This window comes from Adiantum capillus-veneris, chromosome 10 (assembly GCF_014529385.1).
Source record: "Adiantum capillus-veneris isolate H3 chromosome 10, ASM1452938v2, whole genome shotgun sequence".
Lineage (NCBI taxonomy): Eukaryota > Viridiplantae > Streptophyta > Polypodiopsida > Polypodiales > Pteridaceae > Adiantum > Adiantum capillus-veneris.
The window spans coordinates 132,450,296-132,461,558 of NC_140940.1; the positions used below are offsets into that span (position 1 = coordinate 132,450,296).

General features: G+C 42.9%; 1 protein-coding gene across 1 annotated transcript; it reads right to left on the reverse strand.

Moving 5' to 3' along the window:
• Positions 1-8,915: 8,915 nt before the first annotated feature.
• On the reverse strand, positions 8,916-9,464 carry LOC147449678 (MFS-type transporter clz9-like). Its single transcript, XM_086522677.1, has one exon. It carries the CDS (start codon positions 9,462-9,464, stop codon positions 8,916-8,918), a length of 549 nt encoding a protein of 182 aa, XP_086378803.1.
• Positions 9,465-11,263: the final 1,799 nt, after the last annotated feature.

The window sequence follows — 11,263 nt, forward strand, 5'->3', positions numbered from 1 at the left end:
ATTGTCTGTTGGAGAGTAGCACCCAACATCGAGATGGAGTTCTGTCTGATGTTTTGAAGAGAAGTAGGAGGAAAACCTCTTTGGGTTACTGAAGGGGCATTCAGTCGGCAGCTACCGCAACAGAGAATATACGTATGTCTGCATGCGATAAAGCAGGATAATGGAAACACTAATACATGTGGCAAGGCATTCGAGATCACGGTGTGGGCTGTGATGGGGGACTTCGTGGGCATCCACAAATACTGGCTGAAATCAGTGGTTCAAAGCTCCCATCCAATGGATGGCCAACTCCAAAAATTAGGCTGTGTGGAAAAGGCCACCATGACCTCCACAACAACACCCTACCCCTTCATATCCGAGAAGCTTCTAGAAATGGACCAGCTCCATCATCGCTACTCCTACACCATCCTTAATACCACCCTCCCACGCTTCTCTTATGGACGACTAAGCACCTTCACGCTCTTTCCCATCCCCAACCCTTGCGATCCTCAAGATGGACCCAACACCCTCCTCCATTGAAGCTTCACCTATAACCCCACTTCATCCATCTCCCCAGAGAATGCTCTCTCTACCATCTTCTCCTTGTGTATCTAGCTTAGAACTCAGCTCTCCTTGATTGTTGATGATTGTGAGTAGCCAAGGATGTTGAAGAGGGGAAAGAGGAAAATCTCTTTAGGGTTCTTTGGTGGTCATTTAGCCGGCGGCTACCACAATAGAGAATATACGTATGCCTACGGACTATAGAGGAGGGTAGTGGCAATGCTAATACATATGGCAAGGCATTCTAGTGGAATATCAAGGGCATTGACACGCAGTAGGTGTGGGCTGTGACTTGCAACTTCATGGGCGCCCGCAAATACTGGCTAGTGCATTCCCGCAATCATTGCATTCCAAGAGACGACATCCTAGGTAGGAATCTTCGAAGGGCCAAGGTCTATAAATGACCCCTCTTAAAATAGCTCAAAGCTTTCTGACCCTGCTATTGGACATCAATGCACCCTTGCGAGGGGCGATTGCATCAAAAAACAACACACACCTACTTCTCTCTCTCTCTCTCTCTCTCTCTCTCTCTCTCTCTCTCTCTCTCTCTCCCCTTGACATCTCAGACAGGAAGCTCCTCAAGCACTTTTTGTGCTAATTCCCAAAATACCCCTTAAATTTCAAAATCCCCAAAAGTACCCTTGTATCTATTTTCTAGACCCATTTTTTACTGCTTAGCAATTCATCTCCAAAGCCTACATAACCAACACAAATTCTAGTTTTAGCATATTGTATCTATACAAATATGTTTTTGCATCTCTGGAATCACGTAAAATAATGAAGCAATTCATCTCCAAAGCCTACATAACCAACACAAATTCTAGTTTTAGCATATTGTATCTATACAAATATTTTTTTGCATCTCTGGAATCACGTAAAATAATGAAGCAATTCATCTCCAAAGCCTACATACTCTTAAAGTAATTTGTCACAATTTTATCTATAAAAAAAAAGGCATGATGTTATAAAATAATGAAACAATTTATCTCCAAAAAGCAACACAAATTCTAGTTTTAGCATCTCTGGAATCACGTAAAATCTCCAAAGCCTATCATTCCCAGGCGCAGGTCGCGGGGGGGGGGGGGGGGGGGTCATGCAAGGTGACCACGGCGGCAGCTCCTGCCCAAGGCAGCGCAAGGCGCAAGGAATGTGTGTGTGTGTGTGTGTGTGTGTGTGTGTGTGTGTGAGAGAGAGAGAGAGAGAGAGAGAGAGAGAGAGAGAGAGAGAGAGAGAGAGAGAGAGAGAGAGAGAGAGAGAGAGAGAGAGTGCTACTACCTGCAGGCCGCCGGCGGTGCAGTAGTCGCGTGGAGCCGCAGTCCGCGAGAGGAAAAGCAGGCCGGGCAGCAGTAGTAGCCGCAGTAGCTCCTGCGATGGCGATGGCGTGAGGATGAGGAGCCGCAGTAGCCTCTCAGGAGAAATGTATTGGCAGCAGCCCCTCCCTCTCTCTCTGCCGCAGGAGCTCGCACAAACTGGCTGACAGGAGGTCGTGGCTCTCTCTCTCTCTCTCTCTCTCTCTCTCTCTCTCTCTCTCTCTCTCTCTCTCTCTCTCTCTCTCTCTCTCTCTCTCTCTCTCTCTCTCTCTCTCTGTGCCAGAGCCCTGAGCCTCTTCTCTCGCTCCCTTGTTAGCAAACACTAATGCAGACGGGCTGATGGAAACACTCTCTCTGGTAATGCAGCCGGGTTGATGGCGAGACGGGATGATGGTGACTCAGAGAGCAATGTATTGGCAGTAGCCCCTCTCTCTCTCTGCCGATGTAGCCCTCTCTCTCTGGAGCAGCGTATGAGCAGCGGCAGACCTCTCTCTCTCTCTCTTTTCTCTCTCTTGAGGAGGACCTCTCTCTCTCTCTCTTGATGTGAAGAAAGCAGGCCTCTCTGTGGAGCAGCGGCAGACCTCTCTATGAGGACCTCTCTCTCTCTCTTGACGTGAGGAAAGCAGGAGCAAGAGCAGGAGCAGGACCTCTCTCTCTCTCTCTCTCTCTCTCTCTCTCTCTCTCTCTCTCTCTCTCTCTCTCTCTCTCTCTCTCTCTCTCTCTCTCTCTCTCTCTCTCTCTCTCCCGCCCGCCCGCATTGAACACCTCGCATCGCCGGGCGCGCCAACTTGAGTAGGCGGTTGGCGATGATGATTTTTTTTGAAAATGCCCGCCTGAAGGTCCCTGAGTCTCCTAGAGTCGCCACGTGGTAGGGGGGCCCCCGAAATCCCCTCCCCTTTTATCTATTAGTATAGATATATTTATATTATTTAAACTCTTTAGAAAGGCCATGGAATTTCACTCTAGCCTTCAATTTTGAAGGGTGATTACTTTTGTTTTTGTAAAGGGTGGCTCTACTTCGCAGCTTGGGAAAACAACGAGCAACAATATGTGCCACGCATCGATAAGTTGGTCCGCCTCGAATGTGCGTGCGTACGTGCATGCATGTATATGTGTGTGTGTGTGTGTGTGTGTGTGTGTGTGAGAGAGAGAGAGAGAGAGAGAGAGAGAGAGAGAGAGAGAGAGATCCGGTTTCATAGAGAGTGACACGTGGAGGCCCTCTCCTTGCTTGAAAATTTTAAGTTGCATTATATATAGTATAGAGAACCACCATATCAGACAACCTTTGCATCTTGAAGCGGTTATTCGAGGAAAAACTTTAAAAAATGAATAGATGAAGAAAAGGTATTCAATTGGACAAGAGCTAACTGACTTGACACAAAAGAGCGCTTGATCTCTCTCTCTCTCTCTCTCTCTCTCTCTCTCTCTCCCTGTCCGAGGAAAAACTTTAAAAAATGAATAGATGAAGAAAAGGTATGCAATTGGACAAGAGCTAACTGACTTGACACAAAAGAGCGTTGGATCTCTCTCTCTCTCTCTCTCTCTCTCTCTCTCTCTCTCTCTCTCTCTCTCTCTTCCCTAGTGTCATCCAAGAAGAAAGTGACTTAAAGTCATGGGAAAGTGGGCGTACTCACTTCTTGTTGGAAAGAATGTTTACAGAGGGACTACCTGACCATATCAAAGAAATGGAGATCCCATCTTTCCCACATCAAGGGACTGAAGCCCAAAAGGTGCCATTAAATATTCACAAATTGATGGATTTCATGGTTTCAGAAGTTAGAACCACCATCATGTTTAAACTATATGAGCTGTTCTTAGCTCTTCAAGATTTCCTCAATGGAGAACTGATGGGCTACCAAAATTTTCACAGATGGATGAAGCTAGGGAGATGCCAATAGAAGAGGAACACTTAGATCCACAACCCAACCTAGATGAGAACCTTGTTGTAGAAATACCTGTTAACAAGTTGGGACAATACTTTGAGGGTGATGAATTCAATGCAACCATACCAATCACTACCAAGGGATTAACTGTGAAGGGAATCCTTGATGGTGGAACTGGAGTTAGCATTGTGACTAAAAATTACTGAGAAACTATGGGAAGACCTCACCTTGGGACCACAACCATAGTAGTAAATATGGCCAATGGGTTTATTGTTAAACCTACTGGGATGCTAGAAGATCTCAAGATCAAGGTCTCTTTGGACATAAAATAAGAAATACCTTCATTGTTATGGACTTGTCCAAGCAGACTATGGCATCTGAGATGATCTTAGGACGTCCTTTCATGAGGGAAGCAAAAATGGTGCATGACTGATCTAAAAACCATGTCTACAGCAATTCCAAGATTTTGTCATTCGAGTGGATCTTGTAGCTGGTCGAGCATATCCTCTAGGAAACAGGTTTATAATTGATCATAGAGCTGACATCACAGTTCACTTGGCCCCATTGCAGTATTGTTACACATGTAAAGTGGACACTAATGTTGGGAAAGACTTAACCATCCTCTATTTGCGTTCACAAATATGGCTGATTCTTACGAATATTTTTGTTACCTGTCCCAAGTAATGCATTTATGTTATCCTCATATTTCCTCTGAATGGGATTCGGTTGAAACACTCGCTTGTGAGAGAAATGTTGAGAAGTTGGAGTGGCTGGTCCGCCTCTTGACTATGACGAATGCCTATTCTATCGAGGAAGTTCACCCAATTGCCCAAGTTTACCCTTTTGCCCAGGATGAGTACGTATGCACGCCTTGTGACATTCCTAATACTATTCTGCATGAAAGAGGACGAGGACGATAATTGTGATTGGACAGACGAGACACTCGGCCTTACCGAAAAGGATTACACCTACCTTGATGATGAGGATGGCGGTTTTTCCTTAGAGCTACCGACCGAGCTCTCCAACCTCCACTTAATTTGATCCTCATCACTCGAGTGATAAAGGTAGGCAGGATTAGTACAATATGAGTGTTTCTGTTTTAGAGTTTAGTGATTAGCAAAGTTCTTTTTTCCTAGTGATGTACCTCTGGAAGGTGGATGCTTGGTGGTGACTATTGTGCAGTTTGTGACTAGGACAATGACAATGGATGTTTACATGTTACAACGGATGTTCTCCATTATATCAGATGTATTACTTCCTTTTATCTATGCTTTCGACAATTTCATGTTTGCATCTTGTTATTTGAGTTCTAACAATGTATAAAATTTATAAAGTTGTGACATTGCCAATTTAGATGATATAATTTTTTCAAACTTCTAGTACCTTGGCCTTCTCTTTGAGTTTGGTCTATTAGTTGGCTTTAAGTAGGTATCGGGACCTTAGGTTAAACTAGGCTACTTAATTGTTAACTTTAATTCCTAAATAGTCTATTAATTGTAATAACTTTAGTAATGTTTTATGCTATGAGGATATAATTCTCTCTAGCTTATTCCACCTAAGTGTGACTTGTGTTGTGGAAGTCCATGTGTTAAGCTGGTATTTAAGACCTCCAGTATCTCGGCTAGTTTATGCTCAAGGTGGTATTTGAGACCTCGAGTCCCCTAGCTACTTGTAGTAGTAACTATGACAAAAGAAAAAAGAGAAAAGAGAAAAGAGAAAGCAAATAGCACAAAATTCCTTGTATTTTATGTTGATCACACTTATGTGGTATAAGTGACAGGATCACTAGTCTTTAGACCCCGACGAGCATTCCTAGGGTTTACTACTCTTATGTGGTATAAGTGACAGGATCACTAGTCTTTAGACCCCGACGAGCATTCCTAGGGTTAACTACTCTTTAATCGATATTTTTGATTAACGTTGGTCAATCTAGTACGTATTTTAGCCCTAGCTCTTGTGTACTTCTCTTAGAGTCAACCTAATAGACCTTAACTCAATTGCATTTCATTCAGGTACTACGCTTGTTCTAGTTGGCGATGTTACAATTCATGAATTTTTTTGCATTTCCTAGAATATCATGTATGCATCTCACTTATTGCATGCCTACACATGCTACCTTTGAGCTTTCACAATGTTGTTTTTCTTCTGCTCAGGTACTCCTATCGTGGATCCTGATGCTGCATTGTTAATATTTTGAGGGCGGAATCTACATCAGGAAGGGGGGCATGTTAATCACCGGCGTCCACTTCTAGGGCTTGTCGATCCAATAGGAAAAGTGTAAGAGTAATCACCGATGAGAGGTGCACTCTAACTTGAACATTAAAGGGTTAGTTGGCTAAGCATAGGTGCCCAAGTGTGAATGGGTGAGCTCATATAAAAGTCACTTAAACCTAAAAATCACTCATTCTCTCATTTGTGCAATTGAAGAGTGCTCTTGCTCCATCTCCATCTTCTTCTTCATCTCCTTGTGTGTGTGTGTATGCGAGAGAGAGAGAGAGAGAGAGAGAGAGAGAGAGAGAGAGAGAGAGAGAGAGAGAGAGAGAGAGAGAGACAGAGCATTACGATGGCATGGTGACGGCGAGGCGGTTGAGTGCGGAACGACAGTAAATCCCTCTTCTTCATGGCAAGCAATCCTCCACGAAGGCGAGCGTAGGGCGGTGAGTGACACACCCTTGCTCTCTTGAGCTTGCTAGATTAATCTGGTTGTGTGCTTGCAGCCATTTGTGGCTGGCACACAGTGTACGTCAAGTCCCTTGCTTTGACATTTGTGACAAATGTGCACAGATCCAGATGGACGACGGTTGACTACATGTTTAACCTTTTCTTTTGGCTCAGGAGTAGATTCATGGAGTAGTAAGAAATAGCCTATAGTTGCATTATCCTCCATAGAGGCAGAATATAGGACTTTGTTTTGTGGCTATGCTTGGTCATATATGAGGTAGACATACCTTCTCTTGGCACTGCATTCCATGATGTTGTCCACCCATTAGACTGGAATGAAGTGAGACCTACCCTCGTTACTAAGGTTTCCTGGGGTCAGCATCTCTAGTCTTTGAAATTGTGCTACTAAATATGTACATCAGATCACTTTTAGTGAGTTTTTCACATTTATTAGCATTTTAGGTCATATTTCCCAAATTGTGGGGTTTTGGAGTAGGTAGGATAAATTTTCTATTTGCCAATATATGCAGTCCCCCCGTATATTTTTTACCATATGTTCAATGTAGAATAGTCAATGTTTTAGGCCTCTTTCTCTCTCTAGAGTTTGCATCTAGAATTTTCTCTCTCCTCTCAGTAGCATTTCTATGCACCATTGATTTCTATCTCTCTAAGATTTCTATTTCTGAGATGCTTGCCTTTGATTGTTATGTTGTTCTCTTTGAACCAATTGGGACTAAAGCCAATTCCTTTCCCGGAGCCTCTTGTGTCTCCTGTTCATTGGTCTGAGTGTCTTCAATGCATTCTACCAGGGCTATCTTTCAAGCACTGGTGGCATTCATGTGCAGTAGAGTGACAAGTAGCCCAATATAAAAAATGCCATGCATACCATGCTTTGAACAGATTTTGAGTTTTCACTTTTGCAGTTTGCTGCATCAATTTGTTATGTAGGAAAGTGCTTAGAGTGATATCAGTTTCGAGATTCTTGATCCTGGCTAGCAGCATATTGAAAGTTTCTTAGAGACATAGGTCGGGTTTTTCTTGAGGCTGATAGCCTCCGCTATAAACCTGTATGCTGGTTTAAATTCCACGGTTGACACTGGAATGCCCGGACCCAGTTTTCCTTTTCTTCTTTGCCCGATTATGTGTGGTCATTTAGGCTCATGTGTGAACCCTCAAGTAGATGCCAAGCTATTGATAGTTGGTTGTACTCTTCTAGTTATCAATATAATGGTTTGCCTCAGTGGTGGAGAGCATGCCTAGTTTGGATCCATCTCCCTCTCATTCTGGCACACCACAATATAGATAGATGTGCCTCTTCTTGAAATGAATTATATTTCTCGGAATAGATTGTTTTTTTTACCTTTAAGCTCGGTAAGAGAAATCTATGAATGAGGAGAGACCATCAATGTTATCAACACCTATTATAGAATATTTGGACTTTTGATTGTAACATGGGCTCATTATATTGATATCCAATGTGTGCTAAGGTAAGAGTATTGAGAGATCTTTCAAAAAGGAGTTGGTATATTATCAAAATGAGAGGAGATGCGTGTACAAAACTAGTTGATAGAAAGAGAAATAATGTAGAGGATACTTAAAGCTAAGACATGCTCAAGTAGCACTTGGAGTTTGTTGTCGTGATTGTCATAATTTTTGAGGCCGAAGCTTCGTTGCCAACGCATGGTGTGGAAGATCAACATGTGGAGGCATTAAAAATAGCCCACTAAGAGGAGCTTGCTCCCAAAGGATACTTTGCATACGTGCCTCAAGTTGTACCTATTTAGTCTCCCATTCCTTTGTGGCAATCTTTCCTTGAACAGCTTCTTCCTTGCCTTTATGACGAGCCTCCTTTTCAGGGAGGACTTGAAGCCTTTTTCTTTCTTTCTCAATATTCCGATCTTCTCTTGCTTTGACAGTATCCTCCTTCTTTGCATTTTTGACTTTCATGCTCTCTATATATTGGTTTGAAGTAAGAACCAAGCTATTTGTGTAGTCCACAAACGCTTCTCGGGATGCTTGCCGCACGAGGACCTCTGCTATCGGCACTCGAAGAAAATCTACAATTGTGGTGCATGGCTGATTCTGTTGTTGTGGAATGACATGTGCCCTTGCCAATGGCTGGTTGTTGATGGTGTTTTCCTCATTGCTGGGGAAGGCACTAGGATGCATTACTTGTTCAAAATTATTAGCTTGCATACGTGCTTCACTAATAATGTTGATGGAATGTTCTTGGGGTTGGCTTGCCATGATGTTTAATGCAAGAATAAATTCACCCTCTGTTGTATCATCCAAGGGTGTACACATGACTTGAGATGGGTTCACATCCAATTCTGTTGTCTCTTCCCGTATGTTGATGTGATTACATGGCATGCCTCAAATTTGACCGCACTTGCATCAAGTGGCCAAATACCTGTAGCTCAAAATCCCACCTTAATATTCTCCTCTGTCAAAGATGTCTTCAAATCCTTTGCTGCAATTGTTGCTAGTTCACCCTTGCTTGCTTGTGTGCTTGCGTTCTTTGTTACCATATGGCTCTCTCTTTTCGAAAATTTACCTTCAAAGACCTGAACACAGAAACATCAAGTGTTTGTAGCTTGTGAGATGTGTGAGCGAGCAAAGTAATGATGTCAATCCCAGCCTCATGTGCTCTTCCAACAACCTCTAGTGATACATGGCTTCCATGCCCATCAAGGATGAGAAAATGCCGGCTCTCAAAACCTATGTCACATGCGAGTGCCCTCTTAAAATGCTCCAACCAAGCTTGAAACAACTCTCCTGTCATCCATGCTTTCTTTTGCATGGCCATGGTTGCTCCCTCTTCACATTCTTCAATGTAATTTTCATTGATTTGATTGCCTTTGAAAATGTAGTAGCCTGGGATTGAGTCGCCGGCCGCATCTACACAACATAAGATTGTCATCCATTCACGCGAGTCACATGTAATACCATAAACTGCTTTTGTGCCTTTTCGTGCAAGGATTCTAAGTCCCTTATCTCTTGACCCTCGGAAACCTATCTCATCTGCGTTCCATATATTAGAGGCTGGATAATTTTTTTTAGTATACAACATTGCCAAGTTACCATACAATGTCTTGACGATCTCTAGCCTAAATCTGAGAGCTCTTGATTGCTCCAATCCCTTTGAAACTCAAAATACTAGGTTAGGATGTTGCTTGCGAAACCCTTCCCACCAACTTCTTCCTGAAATTCCATTGGTGAAGATCGTATGTCTGGTTTGACATATTTCAAGCACTTTCAACTTGACATCGGCGACAGACACTCCATGACCCGAGTCACACTTGAGAAATATCCACTTCAATAACAATTCCTCCTCTTCTGACGTGAGCATGAAGGATGGCCCCCTTTTGTTTGATTGTGTCTTTCCCTCTTCCCAAGAGGCTATGGCTGATTTGTTGATACCAAATTGAATTGAGCACTTTCTTAATGAAAGAACTTGGTCGCGCGCCATAAGAGCCTTTTCCATGTCTTCTTCATTCCATGACAATGTAAATCGCCTTGCGATTTTCTTCCTTTGCTGAAGAGGTGTTTCCTCACTTGGGGTGGGAGAGTCTTGTGACATAGCTATTCGTGGGTTACCCTTTGGAAATATAGCTTTGCATTGATGAGCTAAAGGAGGCTTACATATTTTTGTGCTCTGTTAACCACCTATGTGTCTTTTCTTTCCTTGAATACCTCTAGAGGTAGGAGATACGGCTCTACATCAATTGGTTGAACATATTTGCCATTGGTAGTGTTGCTACTTCTTGTTGCTCTCTTTGTCATAGCCTGCAACAAAGTGAGTTATGAATTTGACATTAATGCCTTAACATGCAACAATGATAAGAAACTTGTAAGAATATAGAGCTTAACAACGAATCATAAAAACCGAATCTCTACAATACATGTGAAGTCTGTTTATTGTCAATATTGGTAACACTTACGTTGTGATTGTGAACATCAATTTGAAAACTCCCGAAGTAGATGAGCGTAGTCTCTAACAGAGGACTTCTTCTTTGGAGCTGGTGGTGTAATTTTCTCTGGATTGAGCGCTCGCTTTTGGGGTGCTATGGCTGTAGATTTACTCTTCGGGCTTTTAAGAGGAGACTTCTTTCGGGACACCTTGCACATAAATGCGGGCATTACATGCACTCGCCCACAACAGCACAGACGTCCCTATAGATGGCTGAGATAGTTTCACTAAGTGGGAACGATCTCTTATGAGATTGACAGTAAATAATTCAATAATTACTACGGTAATTACCATGGTAAACCCAAGGCATATAAATAGGGCCCATTACATTGTAATCGGGTTGGCATTTGGGTTAGCATTTTGGCGGCATTTGTACTTGAGTTGTCAATCATTGGCAGTTGTTCTCAGCTGTACTCTATCTGCAAATCACATCACACTCACTGTAATCTTTCATATGTAATTCCAATCACGGCAGATATTCCAGTTACACTTACTCTGTATTCAATACTTTGAATTTAAATCTGAATATTATTCTCAGAACATAGTCTGGTTCTTATTCCAGTATATAAATTCCAGTTCAGTTTTTGATTCTCTGTCCAGTCTACTGTCTGAACTAACACATCACCAGTAGCTGAAATCTTCTAACACTGGAATTAGCTATCTCCAGAGATCAGCTCCAATTCCATTTTGGCGATCACGGTGGCTCAAGCTGAAGCTCGTTAACTGAAATACTCTTCTCCCAGTTGGAAGTTTTTAGCAATGGCACCCAAACCCAGCCGCGGCCAGAAATCCACCATCCGTGTTGATCCTATTCCTGAGGAGTCGGGAAGAGAGTCTGACCCTAAGCAAGAGAAGATGACAACACTGAGGCTCAAGAGGAGCATAGTCAGGCTGATGAG

Coding starts and splice junctions, on each gene's coding strand:
- LOC147449678 (XM_086522677.1), bottom strand. CDS start 9,464: ATGTTGTATACTAAAAAAAATTATCCAGCCTCTAATATATGGAACGCA.